This window comes from Muntiacus reevesi, chromosome 1 (assembly GCF_963930625.1).
Source record: "Muntiacus reevesi chromosome 1, mMunRee1.1, whole genome shotgun sequence".
Lineage (NCBI taxonomy): Eukaryota > Metazoa > Chordata > Mammalia > Artiodactyla > Cervidae > Muntiacus > Muntiacus reevesi.
In genome coordinates this window covers 180,690,217-180,710,108 of record NC_089249.1, presented here as the reverse complement: position 1 = coordinate 180,710,108, position 19,892 = coordinate 180,690,217, and the positions used below count along the sequence as shown (strand labels likewise).

The 19,892-nt window shown below is 41.4% G+C and overlaps 1 protein-coding gene and 1 non-coding gene across 10 annotated transcripts in view; both read left to right on the top strand.

Moving 5' to 3' along the window:
- The first annotated feature begins 4,913 nt into the window (after positions 1–4,913).
- Positions 4,914–19,892, top strand: part of RUFY1 (RUN and FYVE domain containing 1) — a 65,580-nt gene continuing 50,601 nt past the window's right edge. For 8 of the 9 annotated variants that reach the window (XR_010660832.1, XM_065917269.1, XM_065917265.1 and 5 more), the window contains exons 1-3: positions 4,914–5,206; positions 18,033–18,206; positions 19,556–19,673. Coding sequence is in view for 8 of the 9 variants with exons in the window: in XM_065917269.1 (XP_065773341.1) it covers positions 4,924–5,206; positions 18,033–18,206; positions 19,556–19,673 (575 nt within the window). In the remaining variant the exon portion in view is untranslated. Of the gene's footprint in view, positions 5,207–17,805; positions 17,916–18,032; positions 18,207–19,555; positions 19,674–19,892 lie in introns of those variants that run through there. The other variant, XM_065917268.1, reaches the window with a different exon arrangement.
- LOC136156479 (small nucleolar RNA SNORA11) lies at positions 15,775–15,905 on the top strand. Its single transcript, XR_010661027.1, has one exon. It is a non-coding gene; the product is annotated as a small nucleolar RNA SNORA11 (small nucleolar RNA).

Below are 19,892 nucleotides of genomic sequence, written 5' to 3'. Positions count from 1 at the left end.
TCTCTTTAACAAGTGGTGCTGGGAAAACTGGTCAACCACTTGTAAAAGAATGAAACTAGAATACTTTCTAACAACATACACAAAAATAAACTCAAAATGGATTAAAGATCTAAATGTAAGACCAGAAACTATAAAACTCCTAGAGGAGAACATAGGCAAAACACTCTCCGACATAAATCACAGCAAGATCTTCTATGACCCACCTCCCAGAATATTTGAAATAAAAGCAAAAATAAACAAATGGGACCTAATGAAAATTAAAAGCTTTTGCACAACAAAGGAAACTATAAGTAAGGTGAAAAGACAGCCCTCAGATTGGGAGAAAATAATAACAAATGAGGAAACAGACAAAGGATTAATCTCAAAAATATACAAGCAACTCCTGAAGCTCAATTCCAGAAAAATAAACGACCCAATCAAAAAATGGGCCAAAGAACTAAACAGACATTTCTCCAAAGAAGACATACAGATGGCTAACAAACACATGAAAAGATGCTCAACATCACTCATCATCAGAGAAATGCAAATCAAAACCACAATGAGGTACCATTACACGCCAGTCAGGATGGCTGCTATCCAAAAGTCTACAAGCAATAAATGCTGGAGAGGGTGTGGAGAAAAGGGAACCCTCTTACACTGTTGGTGGGAATGCAAACTAGTACAGCCACTATGGAAAACAGTGTGGAGATTTCTTTAAAAACTGGAATTAGAACTGCCATATGACCCAGCAATACCACTTCTAGGCATACACACTGAGGAATCCAGATCTGAAAGAGACACGTGCACCCCAATGTTCATCGCAGCACTGTTTATAATAGCCAGGACATGGAAGCAACCCAGATGCCCATCAACAGATGAATGGATAAGGAAGCTGTGGTACATATACACCATGGAATATTACTCAGCCGTTAAAAAGAATTCATTTGAATCAGTTCTAATGAGATGGATGAAACTGGAGCCCATTATACAGAGTGAAGTAAGCCAGAAAGATAAAGAACATTACAGTATACTAACACATATATACGGAATTTAGATAGATGGTGGCGATAACCCTATATGCAAAACAGAAAAAGAGACACAGAAGTACAGAACAGACTTTTGAACTCTGGGGGAGAACGTGAGGGTGGGGTGCTTTGAAAGAACAGCATGTATACTATCTATGGTGAAACGGACCACCAGCCCAGGTGGGATGCATGAGTCAGGTGCTCTTGCCTGGTGCACTGGGAGGACCCTGAGGAGTCGGGTGGGGAGGGAGGTGGGAGGGGGGATCGGGATGGGGAATACGTGTAACTATATGGCTGATTCATGTCAATGTATGACAAAACCCACTGAAATGTTATAAAGTGATTGGCCTCCAACTAATAAAATAATATTTAAAAAAAAAAATTAAAAAAAAAAAAAAATAAAAGCTATATATGACAAACCCACAGCAAGCATTACCCTCAATGGTGAAAAATTGAAAGCATTTCCCCTGAAATCAGGAACAAGACAAGGATGCCCACTCTCACCACTACTATTCAACATAGTGTTGGAAGTTTTGGCCACAGCAATCAGAGCAGAAAAAGAAGTAAAAGGAATCCAGATAGGAAAAGAAGAAGTGAAACTCTCGCTGTTCGCAGATGACATGATCCTCTACATAGAAAACCATAAAGACTTTACCAGAAAATTACTAGAGCTAATCAACAAATATAGTAAAGTTGCAGGATATAAAATTAACACACAGAAATCCCTTGCATTCCTATACACTAACAATGAGAAAACAGAAAGAGAAATTAAGGAAACAATACCATTCACCATTGGAACAAAAAGAATAAAATACTTAGGAGTATATCTACCTAAAGAAACAAAAGACCTATACATAGAAAACTATAAAACACTGATGAAAGAAATCAAAGAGGACACAAACAGATGGAGAAATACACCATGTTCATGGATTGGAAGAATCAATATTGTCAAAATGGCTATACTACCCAAAGCAATCTATAGATTCAATGCAATCCCTATCAAGCTACCAATGGTATTTTTCACAGAACTAGAACAAATAATTTCACAATTTGTATAGAAATACAAAAAAACCTCGAATAGCCAAAGTAATCTTGAGAAAGAAGAATGGAACTGGAGGAATCAACCTGCCTGACTTCAGACTATACTACAAAGCCACAGTCATCAAGACAGTATGGTACCGGCACAAAGACAGAAATATAGATCAATGGAACAGAATAGAAAGCCCAGAGATAAAACCACAAACCTATAGACAACTTATCTTCGACAAAGGAGGCAAGAATATACAATGGGAAAAAAGACAACCTCTTTAACAAGTGGTGCTGGGGAAAATGCACCCTTGTAAAAGAATGAAACTAGAACACTTTCTAACACCACACACAAAAATAAACTCAAAATGGATTAAAGGTCTAAATGTAAGACCAGAAACTATAAAACTCCTAGAGGAGAACATAGGCAAAACACTTTCTGACATAAATCACAGCAAGATCCTCTATGACCCACCTCCCAGAATATTGGAAATAAAAGCAAAAATAAACAAATGGGACCTAATGAAAATTAAAAGCTTCTGCACAACAAAGGAAACTATAAGCAAGGTGAGAAGACAGCCCTCAGATTGGGAGAAAATAATAGCAAACGAAGCAACAGACAAAGGATTAATATCAAAAATATACAAGCAACTCCTGAAGCTCAATTCCAGAAAAATAAATGACCCAACCAAAAAATGGGCCAAAGAACTAAACAGACATTTCTCCAAAGAAGACATACAGATGGCTAACAAACACATGAAAAGATGCTCAACATCACTCATTATCAGAGAAATGCAAATCAAAACCACAATGAGGTACCATTACACACCAGTCAGGATGGCTGCTATCCAAAAGTCTACAAGCAATAAATGCTGGAGAGGGTGTGGAGAAAAGGGAACCCTCTTACACTGTTGGTGGGAATGCAAACTAGTACAGCCGCTATGGAGAACAGTGTGGAGATTTCTTTAAAAACTGGAATTAGAACTGCCATATGACCCAGCAATACCACTTCTGGGCATACACACTGAGGAATCCAGATCTGAAAGAGACACGTGCACCCCAATGTTCATCGCAGCACTGTTTATAATAGCCAGGACATGGAAGCAACCTAGATGCCCATCAGCAGATGAATGGATAAGGAAGCTGTGGTACATATACACCATGGAATATTACTCAGCCGTTAAAAAGAATTCATTTGAATCAGTTCTAATGAGATGGATGAAACTGGAGCCCATTATACAGAGTGAGGTGAGCCAGAAAGATAAAGAACATTACAGCATACTAACACATATATACGGAATTTAGAAAGATGGTAACGATGGCCCTATATGCAGGGCAGAAGAAGAGACGCAGAAGTACAGAACAGACTTTTGAACTCTGTGGGAGAAGGGGAGGGTGGGATGTTTCGAAGGAACAGCATGTATATTATCAGTGGTGAAACAGACCACCAGCCCAGGTGGGAGGCATGAGTCAAGTGCTCGGGCCTGTTGGGCTGGGAAGATCCAGAGGAATCGGGTGGAGAGGGAGGTGGGATGGGAGACCAGGATGGGAAATTCGTGTAACTCTATGGCTGATTCACATCAATGTATGACAAAACCCACTGAAAAATTAAAAAAAAAGAAAAAGAAAAAAAAAATAAATAAAGAGCCCTTTGCTGAGGGTGAAAGAGGAGAGTTGGCTCTTTCTCTTTTTAAGCCAAAATGTTGGCTTAAAACTCAACATTCAAAAAACTAAGATCATGGCATCGAGTCCTATCACTTAATGGCAAATACAAGAGAGAAAACTGAAAGCAGCGAGACTTTATTTTCTTGGGCTCCAAAGCAACTGCAGATGGTGACTGCAGCCATGAAATTAAAAGACGCCTGCTCCTTGAAAGAAGAGCTACTATTAACCTAGAAAGCATATTAAAAAGTGGAGACATCACTTTGCCAACAAAGGCCCATATAGTCAAAGCTGTGGTTCTTCCAGTAGTCAAGTATGGATGTGAGAGTTGGACCATAAAGAAGGCTGAGTGCTGAAGAATTGATGGTTTTGAACTGTGGTGTTGGAGAAGACTTTTGAGAGTCTTTTGGACAGCAAGGTTATCAAACCAGTCAGACCTAAAGGCACTGAACCCTGAACATTCATAAGAAGGACTGATGCTGAAGCTCCAATACTTTGGCCGCCTGATGGGAACAGCTGACTCATTGGTAAAGACTCCTACGCTAGGAAAGATTGAAGGCAGGAGAAGGGGATGACAGAGGATGAGATGGTTAGATGGCATCGAGTGACTCAATGAACAAGAGTTCGAGCAAACCCCGGGCGACAGTAAAGAACAGGGAAACCTGGTGTCCTGCAATCCATGGGTTTGCAAAAAGTCAGACACGACTAACCAACTGAGCAAAAACAACCGGACCTTCTGCTTCCCATTCCACCAGTGTGTTCGAAAGAACACTGCCGATCTGTCAGTTTTCGGTTAATTTTTTTTTTAAGTCCTGCCTTCCTGCCTTAACTGTTCCAGAGTTTCCTTACTCGCTGTTTTAGGGCTTGTTCCGAAAACTACCGCAGAATAATGGCTAAGTATAAGTAAAATATGAAATGAAAATTTAAAAGAGGGAATTCTGTCACAAACTACGGCCCTTTGGGCTCCGTTTTAAGGCAGATAGGAGGCACCACGAAACAGAGAGAAAACCCAAGAGGAACTTGAACGGAAACAAGTCCTCCCAGCTGATGAGAACGTAGAGGCTTGTTTTATGACTCGCGCCTTCCCGAGCTTTTCTAAACTGAAAGAGAGGAGAGAACTGTAAAGAGGAAGCAAAGCCGGCGCGAACACGAAACCGAGCAGCGAGGGCGTAAAAGCGCCCTCCCGCGCGCCCGCCAGCGCCCAGTCCGGCGCCCGCCGGGGGCACGTGACATGGCCAAAATGGCTGACGGGGACGACGGCTGCCGGCCCGAGCAGGAGCCGGGGCCGGAGCCGGGAGAAGAGTTTGAGGTCGTGGACCGGAGCCAGGTGCCGGGCCCCGGCGAACTGCGGAGGGCGGCGAAGTCGCGGGCGGCGACGGAAGGCTGGTCCGCACCCATCCTGACCCTGGCGCGGAGGGCCACAGGCACCCTGTCGGCAAGCTGCGGGAGCGCGCTGCGCGCGGCCGCGGGCCTGGGCGGTGCGGAAGGCGGCGCGGAGGACGCGGCGCGCGCAGGTAGGCTCTGGGCGCGCTGCGGGAGCTTTCGGTTACACAGGTGGTTGTTTTGCCGTGGGTGCCAGGCTGGCAAGACTGTTTAACTGACTCAGCTTGTTAGACAGGTTGTTAACACGCCTAACTACTCGTCGGTTTTCTTTACACCGTGTGTCGGAGTCACGATAAATACCTGGGCGTGGGTGGCCTGAGATTGGAGCAGTTTCACTTCCTGTGGTGTGCCCCAGACAGCCTTCTTAACTGTCATTGGTGAACTTTATACTAAAAAATGGACGGGTTTAAGCTTAGTTAGTCCTTATTTATTTTTAAAGGACTTACTTAGGATATGAAACTGTACTTTTCTCTGCTTTAAATCTCAAACTTCCATCCCAGCTCACATCTCCAGTTGTTGATGGCGCATACCGACTCACCGTGGAGTCAGAAAACCAAGTGAAGTTTAGAGGGTAAGGGTTCCAGTTCAGTTCAGTCGCTCGGTCGTGTCGGAGTCTTTGCGACCCCGTGGACTGCAGCAGGCCAGGCCTCCCTGTCCATCACCAACTCCGTTTACTCAAACTCATGTCCATCGCGTCGGTAAGGCCATCCAAACATCTCATCCTCTGTCGTCCCCTTTTCCTTCCGCCTTCCATCTTTCCCAGCATCAGGGTCTTTTCCAGTGAGTCGGTTCTTCACATCACGTGGCTGAAGTATTGGAGTTTCAGCTTCAACATCAGTCCTTCCAATGAATATTCAGGACTGATTTCCTTTAGGATTGAATGGTTTGATCTCCTTGCAGTCCAAGGGACTCCCAAGAATCTTCTCAAACACCACAGTTCAAAGGCATCAGTTCTTCGGTGCTCAGCTTTCTTTATAGTCCAACTCTCACATCCATATGTGACTACTGGAAAAACCATAGCCTTGACTAGACGGACCTTTGTCAGTAAACTAATGTCTCTGCTTTTTAATGTGCTGTCTAGGTTGGTCATAGCCTTCCTTCCAAGGAGTAAGTGTCTTTTAATTTCATGGCTGCAATCACCATCTGCAGTGATTTTGGAGCCCCCCAAAATAAAGTCTCTCACTGTTTCCATTGTTTCCCCATCTATTTGCCATGAAGTAATGGGACTGGATGCCATGATCTTAGTTAAGCCAACTTTTTCACTCTCCTTTCACTTTGATCAAGAGGCTCTTTAGTGCTTCTTCGCTTTCTGCCATAAGGGTGGAGTCATCTATGTATCTGAGGCTATTGATATTTCTCCCAGCAATCTTGATTCCAGCTTGTGCTTCTTCTAGCCCAGCGTTTCTCATGATGTACTCTACATATAAGTTAACTAAGCAGGGTGACAGTATACATCCTTGACGTACTCCTTGCCCAATTTGGAACCAGTCCGTTGTTCCATGTCCAGTTCTAACTGTTGCTTCTTGACCTGCATACAGATTTCTCAGGAGGCAGGTAAGGTGGTCTGGTATTCCCACCTCTTTCAGAATTTTCCACAGTTTGTTGTGATCCACACAGCCAAAGGCTTTGGCATAGTCAATAAAGCAAAAGTAGATGTTTTTCTGGAACTCTCTTGCTTTGGGGATTATTCAACGATGTTGGCAGTTTGATCTCTGGTTCCTCTGCCTTTTCTAAATCCAGTTTGAACATCTGCAAGTACTTGGTTCATGTTACTGTTAAAGCCTGGCTTGGAGAATTTTGAGCATTACTTTATTAGCATGTGAGATGAGTGCAATTGTGCAGTAGTTTGAACATTCTTTGGCATTGCCTTTCTTTGGGATTTGGATGAAAACTGACCTTTTCTAGTCCAGTGGCCACTGCTGAGTTTTCCAAATTTGCTGGCATATTGAGTGCAGCACTTTCACAGCCTCATCTTTTAGGATTTGAAATAGCTCACCTGGAATTCCATCACCTCCACTAGCTTTGTTCAGTGATGCTTCCTAAGGCCCACTTGACTTCACATTCCAGGATGTCTGGCTCTAGGTGAGTGATCACACCATCGTGATCATCTGGGTCATGAAGATCTTTTTGTATAGTTCTTCTATGTATGCTTGCCACCTCTTCTTAATATCTTCTGCTTCTGTTAGATCCATACCTTAATTGTGTCCTTAATTGTGTCCATCTTTGCATGAGATGTTCCCTTAGTATCTCTAATTTTCTTGAGGAGATCTCTAGTCTTTCCCATTCTAATTCCAGGTGACCACTACAACCAAGCTGTGTGATACAGGCAAGTCATCACATTTTCCAGTCTGTAAAATAGGAATTTTGTGATTCACAAAGTTCTTATTGCCCTCAATGATCTCTTATAGGCAACTCTTTTAAGCCTTTGTCATCTAGAATAGTTTCAGCACATGAGTAAGAGTGGAAACATTAAATGATTGATAGAGTGTGACTTAGAAAGCCCTGTAAAGCCAAATATTTAGAGCTCTGCCAACCAATACAATAGCCACTACCCACATGTGATGTTTAACGGTTAAAAATTTAGTTCCTCAGTCACAAGAGCCACATTTTAAGTGCTCAGTAATCTACATGTAGCTAAGTGTCTACTGCATTGGATTGTGAACTGAGAACATTTCATCATAGTACTATGGGGCAGAGCTCACTAAAGACTGTGAAGTATTCTCTAAGAAGTCTTATGGTGTGCCTTTGAGGTTTCTTGATTCCATCCTAGCCAATGTATATTTGATGTAGAAAGCACAGATAGTGAATTGTGATAGTTTCAATGGCTAAGACTGATAAAGTTTAAAATCTCACTTCTTTTGAAATAGGAAACAGTATTTCTCTGGCAATAGAAAGTAGGACTAGAAGGTAATGAAGGAACCTATTCAACTCAGGAATCTAGTTCCCACTAAATTGCCACCTTTAGACACGTATTGACGGTATGCCTACCCACTGGTGTTCAGTCCAGAGAGTCAAGGCTCGAGGTCTTCTTACAGGCTTGTTAGTAAGCAAATAATGTTAGCTGTTTGGTGAGGAAATGTGCCAATGCCTAGAACTGTGCCTAGCACAGAACAATATTTGTTGAACAAATATTTGAAAAATACTTTTCTATTTATGGTAACGCTATAAATAATAACCAGCACTTATGTGCTTCATAGGTGCCAGAAATTAGTCTTAAATCTGTACATACGTTAGTTCATTTCATCTTGACAGTAATCCTACGTGATAGCTGAACTGGCTTCATGATGTTCATGAGGTGCAGGCTTTAATCAGTATGACTGTGCCGGGCCAGACCCTCAGAAGTGCCCACGATAGAAACTCTTATCTTTAGATTTGTGTGAAGTGCAGTCTGATGGGACAGAGGACCAGGTGTGGGGCCTTGGAGCTGGGCTCCTGTGTGGTCCCGTCTCCCCCTGTCTCCGTGGGACAGGGCCTCTGCCACCCTGGTCCCCTTGGACTTCTCTCGGGCTTCTCCCTGCCTATCCCTGCTATACTACATGACCACGCTGCCCCAGGGAGGGTTGCGATGTGCCGTTTGACTCTCAGGGCAGGGCCAGGTGTCCACTGGCCTGCCACAGGCTGGCAGCACCACAGCACATTAGGCAGGAATTGGGCAGGGACTTCTCACTCACCCAACCGTATGGGGACTGCATCCCTGCAGGAAATTGCAGTCCCTCAGGGCCATGGGAAGGAGGGGTGGACTTCATGCCTCCACTCGTGTAGCCTGCCCCATGTGATAGGTACCATTATTATTCCTTGTTTATAAAGAGGGAGGCTGAATTAAAAAGTAAATTGACCAAGTTACTTAGAAATGGCAGAGCCGGAACTTGAACTAAGACAAGCTACCTCTCAAGCCAGTGCTTAGTTACATCACCTCAATGCCTTGATGTTTTTAAATAATGTTGTAAGTAATATGCTGTAATATATACATATGGATTTTTTTAATTAGTCAGTTAAGTAAACAACTGCCACTCAAATCTGGCAAAAATTGTTAGCATGGCTTCCTGAGGGCAAAAGGGTGGGGAACAGCTGGTATGAGCTATGTGACCAGTTTCCCAATGGTAAGCCAGATTTGAAGTCATCAGATAGAGCAGGAGTGGGAATGGGGGAAAGGAACTGAACGCCAGGTAGCATGCTCTGCAGAGGCCTCAGAAAATCAGGTCAGAAGATCATTCCATTCCAGCCAGGGCTGGCTCATTTCATTTCTTTTCCTTTGATCTGCTTATCTGCTTACAAAAGAAGTGAGGTCAGAGATTGTTCAGAGGGAACAGTGAAGGAGCAGAGACTGAATATGAGAATCACTCTTGCCAGATAGTTTTTGTGGTGATCCAGGTGTAAGGAAGATGCTGTGGAATGTCATGAAGTGACTTGTATTAAAATATTAGCCCACATGGGGTCTGGTAGCGCAGCTTGCCACAATGATTGCATTCTCTGTAGTTGTTTGATTTGGGGGTATTCTTTTTCTAAAGGATGAATAGCAAAACTCACTGAAGAAGTCACTCTTTAATTTTAAAAATATTTAGATACATATTTGCCATTAAGTAAGTGGCATTATACCTTTCTCTGTTATCTTCCAGTGGCAAATTTTATTTTCCATGTGTGAGAGCTTCACTGCACAAAGTAATATGCCTCCTTCCAAAATGAAGTACAATGCCTTTTTCATTGCATATTGCTGAACTCCTTAAGTTAGCCATTGAGATGATAAGTGAAAATTAGGAAAGTGTAAAATGGTTTTCTTGTCAGTACAGTGTAACACCATATTGTATTACAAGATCTTTTGAGACACCAAAGGGCTAATCAAAAGTAAAACTCAAATTTATAAAGAATCTAGTTTCTCTTTAATTCAGAACCCCCCCCCCCAAAAAAAAATCTGTAGAGCCCACTCTCCTGAATGTTTATTCTCTATACCAAAGGTTACAACAAACTGGCAGCCCTTTGAGATGTTTGTGCTGGTAGCTGCATTTTTTTCTCCTTTCCTGCACAGTGTAAAAGCATTTAATGTGTTTTTTGTTTTTTTTTTTTAAGCCAATTACCAGGTTTTCTATTAAAAATCCAGATCACCAGTTTCTCCTAACTCCCATCTGGCACACATGATCAGTTAGCATTCCTCTAGCAAGAAGGTGTCTGTATGTCTTCTCCAGCTTTTCCTCTCACTGGGTCACTCTTATGTTATAGGCCCAGCCCCTCTGTAACATTCAAGGTCGAGATCCCTGATCAGACCATTTACTAGGCAATTCAGTAAGTGTAGAATTTTATGATAGTCTGTGTGCTGGGTTGAACTATTATTAACGAAGCTTAGAGATGTAAATAGCTTACCCAAGGTCACAAAGCTAGTAATATGGAGAAATGAAACAACTTGAAGGTCCTTCCAATCAAATTTTCCAAGACTCTAAATTGAGCTCGAATGGGAATTGGTGACTAACCTAACTTGGGCATGGATGAGATGGCTGCAAAACACTACTGTGTTCCCAAGAATGACTGCAGGAGCCACTTCCTGAAACACTAGTCTTCACATTTTTTGTTCACATGACCCCCTAAAAAAAATCTTCAACTTTTAAAGTTGATACATAAAATTCATCATAATTTTCAATAAGCTTTTTGGTTTATTGTAAAAATTGACTTTTTAAAATAAAACCACTGTATCATTATTTTAAGTGTATCAAGTGATAAATACCTTAACAACTTGATAACTCTACCATCCACCTTGTTAATAAAATAAATAATAAAATTATTTAATATTTGTAAATTTTACATTTTTCCCTTTTATTCCTTGAATTTCCAATCCACTTAATGTATGTTTTAAATTTTTTTATTGGTCATCCTATCATACATCTCAGGAAAAAAAAATGTTAATTAAAGTATAATAAACTTTTCTTCTGACTAAAGCTCTGAGTGTATAAAAATTTTTTTCTTCTATAATGAATTACCATTAAAATTATTAGTAATGCTAAGTTGATTAAAGGGATATAAATATGATTTTATAAGTAATTATACATAAATTTTTCTTGGAATTAATTCTCTTAATGAACTGAATGGTGTTGTTGGGTTTTTTAATTTAAAAAATGCAGATGAATATACATGATTTACTGAAGTAAATGTGATGGAACTCAGCATCAATTTTATTCCCATTTTTTGGTTTTTTTATAGATGTGATTCTTGAGAACTCTGACTCATATAAATAAAAAACAGAACTGGACAGGTTGGTTTGTTTTCCCCCCATTGGTAAATTCTACCAAACATTTAAAAAGATTTTATTTAAGTACAGTTGATTTACAATGTTGTGTTAATTTCTCCTGTACAATAAAGTAACTCGGATATAAAATGGATAGCTTTGTTATAGTAATGTTATTCAGGTCTTGGAACTCCTTCTAAGTTATATGCCACAAATCGCATTGATTTAAAAACATTTTTTTTTTTTTATCAAAAAATTTTTTGTTCAGATTTTCATTTTGTTTGAATGAAAATCACCTTTCTTGAAAACGTGAAAGATATTTCTCTTTCTGGGAAGTTCTCCAAAAAAGGCTTTACCGAGACCTATCAAATGATAATTATGCCTTATAATTCTTTCACTTTGTTTAACCTAGACACTCAAAATGGTTGGAGACATCTAAACATTGCTTACTTAATTACATCTTGTCAATACATTATGTTTGGACATAAAGAGTTTAGGAAATTCGCTGGTGATCCAGTAGTTCAGACTGAGCACTTCCACCACAGGGGACATGGGTTTGATCCCTGATCAGGGAACTAGGGTTTCACATGCCAAGATATGGCCAGAATTAATAAAAAAGAGTTAGTGTACATGTTCTTCAAGGGCTGCAGTTTGGCTCGTTTGATTTATAGAACATGTCCATCAAGTTAATGGCACATCCAAGGAATAAGTATTGAGACCAACCAAAAACAATTACATATATTTTTACTTGTAGATAAAATTTTTTTTAACTTTGTAAATTCAGGATACCCAACAGACAGGTAGAAACCACTCCTCTCCCCCAAGATCAAGTTTCTTTAACTAAGTTCAGCAAATGAGAGACTGGAATCTCTTCATGTTTTTGGTGATTTGATTAATCATCAAAGGAAGCTTCACCCCTATCTGGTATGTGGTACTTTCTGTACCTCAAGTCAGTGCCTCAGGAGGAAGATATGGGACAAGGAGTGAACTGTGATTCTTCTGTAGAGTGGGAAAAGAAAGAGTGCCTGTGAAACTTGAGGATCTAAAAATCAATTTCCTCAAAATATCTGGACCTGCCTAGCCCTCTGCAGGACTTCTTGCATATTTATTCCCATTCGAAGACCACTAGACTTCATTTATAGCCAGGGATTGGTATCTTCTTTAAGGATCAGTTCAGTTCAGATGCTCAGTCAAGTCTGACTCTGCAACACCATGGAAAGCAGCACGCCAGGCTTCCCTGTCCATCACCAACTCCCGGAGCTTGCTCAAACTCATGTCCATTGAGTCGATGATGCCATCCAACCATCTCATCCTCTGTAGTCCCCTCCTCCTGCCTTCCATCTTTCCTGGCATCAGGGTTTTTTTCCAATGAGTCAGTTCTTTGAATCAGGTGGCCAAAGTACTTCAGCTTCAACATCAGACCTTCCAATGAATATTCAGGACTGATTTACTTTAGGATTGACTGGGATGATCTCCTTGCAGGCCAAGGGACTCTCAAGAGTCTTCTCCAGCAACAGAGTTCAACAGCATCAAGTCTTTGATGCTCAACTTTCTTTATGGTCCAACTCTCTCATCCATACATGACTACATAAAGACCATAGCTTTGACTAGACAAACCTTTGTCAGTAAAGTAATGTCTCTGCTTTTTAACATGCTGTCTAGGTTGGTCATAGCTTTTCTTCCAAGGAGCAAGTGTTTTTCATGGCTGCAGTCACCATCTGCAGTGATTCTGAGCCCAAGAAAATAAAGTCTCTCACTGTTTCCATTGTTTCCCCACCTATTTGCCATGAAGTGATGGAACCAGATGCCATGATCTGAGTTTTCTGAATGTTGAGTTTTAAGCCAGCCTTTTCACACTCCTCTTTCACTTTCATCAAGAGGCTCTTTAGTTCTTCTTCGCTTTCTGCCCTAAGGGTGGTGTCATCTGCATATCTGAGATTATAGGTAATTCTTCTGGAAATCTTGATTCCAGCTTGTGCTTCATCCAGCCCAACATGTTGCATGACGTACTCTGCATAGACGTTAAATAAGCACTGTGACAATATACAGCCTTGATGTACTCCTTTCCAAATCTTGAACCAGTCTGTTGTTCCATGTCTGGTTCTAACTGTTGCTTCTTGACCTGCATACAGATTTCTCAGGAGGCAGGTCAGGGGTCTGGTATTCCCATCTCTTGAAGAATTTTCCACAGTTTGTTGTGATCCACACAGCCAAAGGCTTTAGTGTAGTCAATAAAGCAAAAGTAGATGTTTTTCTGGAACTCTCTTGCTTTTACAGTTATTCAACAGATGTTGGCAGTTTGATCTCTGGTTCCTCTGCCTTTTCTAAATCCAGCTTGAACATCTGCAAGTACTTGGTTCATGTTACTGTTAAAGCCTGGCTTGGAGAATTTTGAGCATTACTTTACTAGCGTGTGAGATGAGTGCAGTTGTGCAGTAGTTTGAACATTCTTTGGCATTGCCTTTCTTAGGGATTGGAATGAAAACTGACCTTTTCCAGTCCTGTGGCCACTGCCTAGTTTTCCAAATTTGCTAACGTATTGAGTGCCACACTTTCACAATATCATCTTTTAGGATTTGAAATAGCTCAGCTGGAACCATCACCTCCACTAGCTTTGTTCATAGTGATGCTTCCTAAGGCCCACTTGACTTCGAACTCCAGGATGTCTGGCTCTAGGTGAGTGATCACACCATCGTGGTTATCTGGGTCATTAAGATCTTTTTTGTATATTTCTTCTGTATATTCTTGCCACCTCTTCTTAGTATCTTCTGTTTCTGTTAGGTCCATACCATTTCTGTCCTTAATTGTGTCCATCTTTGCATGAAATGTTCCCTTGGTATCTCTTATTGTCTTGAAAAGATCTCTAGTCTTTCCCATTCTATTGTTTTCCTCTATTTCTTTGCATTGATCACTGAGGAAGGCTTTCGTATCTCTCCTTGCTAATATTTGGAAATCTACATTCAGATAGATGTATCATTCCATTTCTCCTTTGCCTTTCACTTCTCTTCTTTCCTCAGCTATTTATAAGGCCTCCTCAAACAACGATTTTGCCTTTTTCATTTTTTCCCTTAGAGATGGTTTTGATTACTGCTTCCTGTACAATGTCATGATCCTCCATCCATAGTTCTTCAGGCACTCTGTCTATCAGATCTAATCCCTTGAATCTATTTGTCACTTCCACTGTATAATCGTAAGGGATTTGATTTAGGTCATACATGAATGGTCTAGTAGTTTTCCCTACTTTCTTCAATTAAAGTCTGAATTTGGCAATAAGGAGTTCATGATCTAAGCCACAGTCAGCTCCCAGTCTTGTTCTTGCTGATTGTATAGAGTTTCTCCATCTTTTGCTGCAAAGAATATAATCAGTCTGATTTCATTTTTGTCCCCCTGGTGATGTCCATATGTAGAGTCATCTCTTGTGTTGTTGGAAGAGGGTTTTTGCTATGACCAGTGAGTTCTCTTGGCAAAACTCTGTTAGCCTTTTTGGTGCTTCATTTTGTACTCCAAGGCCAACCTTGCCTGTTACTCCAGGTGTCTCTTGACTTTCTTCTTTTTCATCCCAGTCTCTTATGATGAAAAGGACATCTTTTTTTTTGGCATTAGTTCTAGAAGGTCTTATAGGTCACCACAGAACCGTTCAACTTCAGCTTCTTCAGCATGAGTGGCTGGAGCATCAACTTGGATTACTGTGATATTGAATGGTTTGCCTTGGAAACGAAAAAAGATCATTCTGTCTTTTTGAGATTGCACCCAATCACCCATCTCATTAAACTTTTCAAATTTATAAATAATACATAGGAGTCTCTCAATATTTAAAATATACCATTCCCACCCAGATGCTTTACTTAAAATCCATTTTTTTTAAAAAATCAACTTTTCTTTTTCCAAAACCAAGATGAAATATTTAGACCAGTTTTTCTTTCCCAGTAGCTGTCTTCTTGGGTTTTGCTGAGAATTTAGAATTTTCAGTCCCAGGCTGTCTCGAGTCTCATTCATATTTACTTAATACTTGAATTATAAATTCATAGTCATAATAACATTATTTTCAATTAAGCTATACACATATATGCTTTTTTAACTATATATCCGTAGTAATTATTGCTGATGAAAGAAATCAGGTAAACAAAGGATTACTATCCACAATACACAGACCCTTAAGACAAAAGCAAACAAATCAAGAAAGTTAAAAGATTTAACACACAAGTCATAGAAAGAATACTAGGAAACAATAAACATGAAAATCTGCTTAACATATATAACGAACAACTGGTAAACAAACAAAACACTCCCCACTCCATCCTTCAGTCCAAGGGGCAAACATTTAAAAGACCAAAAGGTGGCACTTGTGCAGAGAGAGGGGTGTACCAACAAGGGCTTATTTTTCCTGCTGGAACTAGGTTATAGTTTGAAGGTCTATAATAGTTTTAATTTCCAGAGTGACAGTTTCCTGGGCTTGAGAGGTCACTTGGTAAGAATTTGTCATGGATTGGGTTGAGCATATAGCAAGAGGGTCTAAATAAATGACTCATCTGTTTACAACCCACCAGACAGGAATCTGGGTTCACTGTGACAAGAGGCACAAAACTTCTGGTGTTTCAATGAACAAGTATCCAAACTGTGTCCTTGTTCACCTCCATGTGGCTACTGGGCAGGACCAGTGGGACAGGGCTCAATATTGGAAGAAGAGCTGTGGTACTTAGTCAGGGAGCTTGCCACCTAGAGCCCATCTGGTCCATGCATGGGTCGGCCATGAGTGGTCTTAAAGAGGCTTTGAACCTGTCAAGGAGAAAGTAAAAAAGAAAAATAGATTCCAACTAAATGCCATTCTGGAAAAGGCAAAACTCTGGAGACAATAAAAAGATCAGTGGTTGCCTGGAGTTAGCAGGGAGATGCATACACAGAATACAGAAGTTTTTATGAGCAGTGAAAATGCTCATAAATAATGAATGTCATTATTTGAATGACATTCAAATATTTGAATGTGATTCATGTAATGAATGACGTTATAATGATGCGTATATCATGCTTTGGTCCAAACCCATAGAAGGTGCAATACTACTTACTTCATCAGTGAACACAGAGGATGAACTGGGACCTTGGTCATCATGTGTCAATGCAGCTCATCCTTATTTAAAAAAAAAAAGTTCCAGTCTTGATAACCACTATGCATGTTCATTGGAAGGACTGATGTTGAAGCTGAAACTCCAATACTTTGGCCACCTGATGCAAAGAACTGACTCATTTGAAAAGACCCTGATGCTGGGAAAGACTGAAGGCAGGAGGCAGAGGATGAGGTGGTTGGATGGCATCACTGACTCAACTGGACATGAGTTTGGGTAAACTCCGGGAGTTGGTGATGGACAGGGAGGCCTGGCGTGCTGCGGTGCATGGGGTTGCAAAGAGTCAGACAGGACTGAGCGACTGAACTGATGCATGTGCTGCTGCTGCTGCTAAGTCACTTCAGTCGTGTCCAACTCTATGCGACCCCATCGACTGCAGCCCACCAGGCTCTGTCCCTGGGATTCTCCAAGCAAGAACACTGGAGTGGGTTGTCATTTCCTTCACCAAGGCGTGAAAAGTGAACTCGCTCAGTCATGTCTGACTCTTTGCCACACCATGAACTACAGCCTACCAGGCTCCTCCGTACATGGGATTTTCCAGGCAAGAGTACCAGCACTCCAGGTGCTGTTGCCTTCTCTAGATGCATGTGAGGGAAGGGAATTTCTGTACTTTCCTGTCAATTTTGTTGGAAACCTACAACTGCTTAAAAAAAAAAAAATTCTCCCCCGGCCCCCTCCCCAAAAAATTAACTCAGGAGTCCATGCGGTGGTCGCAGAAAAGTCTGACACAATTTAGCGACTAAACAACATAATATATGCGTATTTGTTGGACTGTAATGTAAAATGTATTTTTTAGATTTAAAAAAAGTTTGCAGCTCACTGAATTTATACTGGCAGATAAAAGCACAAATTAACCTAAAAAATTTTGTCATAGATATCTGATATTGATTACAGACTTTTACTCTCAAAGCTACATTAATGGAGTTTAAGTGTAAACTCAGCTAAATTCATTTTATTCTAACGGTTTTACCTTACAAAAGAAGTGTGAAACTCATAACAGTCCACTAATTGTGTACGAAAGACGGGCAACGAGAATTTGAGCCCTGTACCATGGAATGGCTGCTTCCCCGAATGCTCCAGGTGGCACTCACAGACCAAACAACTGGGTTAGGAATCCCTCTGGCTAGTATACCGCCCGCTCCAAGCAAGCCCGGAAGCCGCTACCTCCCTCCCGGCAGAGAAGTCAAAATGGCGCCCGCGCGCTCTGGGGGCGAGGCCTCGAGCTGGACTCCTCCAATAGGAACGAGAGGGGATGGCGCATTTTCCCAGCAAGCCTTCTAGCTTGGGGCAAGGCTTTCTGGAGTATGCGTCGTTCCATTGGTCGAAAATGGAATAAGGGCGTGGGAGACACCAATCGCAGTGAGTGCTGGTAGGGCCGTCGCCGTAGCAACGCGCGGAGCTACCTGGGAGAGGCCTTCGGGGTCTGAGCCACGGCCTCAGCTGCCAGGGTGAGGCTGTGACCTCCCGAGGTTAGGGGCCGGTTGGCTGAGAACTCCAGTTAATCCGCACGTGAGTGCTCAGAGCAGACCGGCTGACGGGTCTTCCCTTCCTTGTTCTGCGTCTAGCCTCCTCACGCGGGACTCCATTCAGTGCGCTAACGAAGGTGTCCCTGCTTCCACTCTACAGTTTCCAAGTGCCAGATGATGGAGGAGCGCGTCAACCTGATGCACATGATGAAACTCAGCATCAAGGTCTTGCTACAGTCCGCCCTGAGCCTGGGCCGCAGCCTGGATGCAGATCATGCCCCCCTGCAGCAGTTCTTTGTAGTGATGGAGCATTGCCTCAAACATGGGCTGAGAGGTGAGCCGCGGCGGCGGGGCGGGGGGCTTCGGAGGCGTGAAAATTCAGGCTAACTTCGCTCAGCATCTTCAATGCCAAACATTGTTCTGGGTGCTGGGAACTGTGCGCGAAACAAGCAAGATCCCTGCCCACAAGACATGACATTCTAGAGCAGCGCTGTCCAATAGAAATGCCACGCAAGCCACATGTGTGATTTCTAATGTTCTAGTAGCCACGCTTTTAAAAAGCAGACAGAAACACGTGAAGTTTTAGTAATTTATTTTATTGGACCCAATATAGCCAAAATAGTATTATTTTGACATATGTAGTCAGTATAAACCTTATTAATGAGATATTTTACATTCTTTTTTAAACTGAGGCTTAAAGATCCACTGTGTATTTTATTTTACACTTACAGCACATCTCAATTGCACTGGCTACATTTCAGTACCACTTGTGGCTAGTGACTACCTTGGACGGCACAGTTCTAGAGAGGAGACAAGACAACAAATTCAGAAGCAAAATAGTTGTAAAACGCTACTAATTCAGGGGTACAAAATTGGTTAAAAGATAGAGAATCAAGGGGAAAATCTTTCCAGTTAGGGTAAGAGGGGAATGTCTTTCTGGGGACTGAAATATAAGCTGAGAGCTAAAGGAGAGAAGGAGTCAACTATACAAAGGTTTTGGGGCAAGAGCCTTTCTAGAAAAACAAAACAGGTGCAGAGGTCTTGAGTGGGACCAACCTTGGTTTGAAGACACCAGGTAAGTGAGGCATGCCAAGCAGGAGGAGGGGACATCAGGGTAGTTGGGATGGGCTGAATCACGTCAGCCTTTAAAGGTCAAGTTAGGAGTTGGATTTTATTTCATGAGTATTTGGAGGATTTTCAGCAATGGAAAAATAAGATCTAACCTACATTTAAAAAAAAAACAACTTTCACCTATGTGGAGAACAGATTAGAAAGGTGGGGTGGTAACAATATTAGCAGTAAGGAAACCCATTAGGAGGTTATTGCAGCAGTTCAGATGAGGGATGGTGATGATGATTTGACAAAGTCAATCAAGAATTGACTTTGGCATCAAGTAAGAAGGAGAAAGGGCAAGGATTTCATAGATAATTATTTGAGCACTTGTTTTATTTTGTGGGCAATAAATACTTGAGGGAGCATATTGGGTATGGCAGAGAAACCCTGTCATCAGAAGCAGGGAGAGCTCATTTGGTACTTGGCTTCTCCTAGTCCCCATGACTGAATCAGAAGGAGTAAGCAGTGCAGCTCCATAGCTTTCATTTGGCTTTTGGGAGAGAGACTGAGGGCCCCTGAAGACGTTTTGCAAACTGTTCTTATGAATAATACTTCTGTTTTCCCTTTTAGTTAAGAAGAGTTTTATTGGCCAAAATAAATCTTTCTTTGGTCCTTTGGAGCTGGTGGAGAAACTTTGTCCAGAAGCATCAGATATAGCCACTAGTGTCAGAAATCTACCAGAATTAAAGTGAGTGAGAAGTAGTTACATCAATTTGATGTTTAAAAAAAAAAAAAAAAAAAACTCCCTTGTATTTATCTATTTCTCAATTCCTTGCTAATAAAGCATCTTCTAATTTAGAACAAACTGTAGCACAAGCCACACTTTACTTAGACTTTAGTCTCAGCTCTGCTGCTCAATCTCCACATAAACTTGAGCAAAATTTGCCCCACTCTGAGCCTCAGTTTC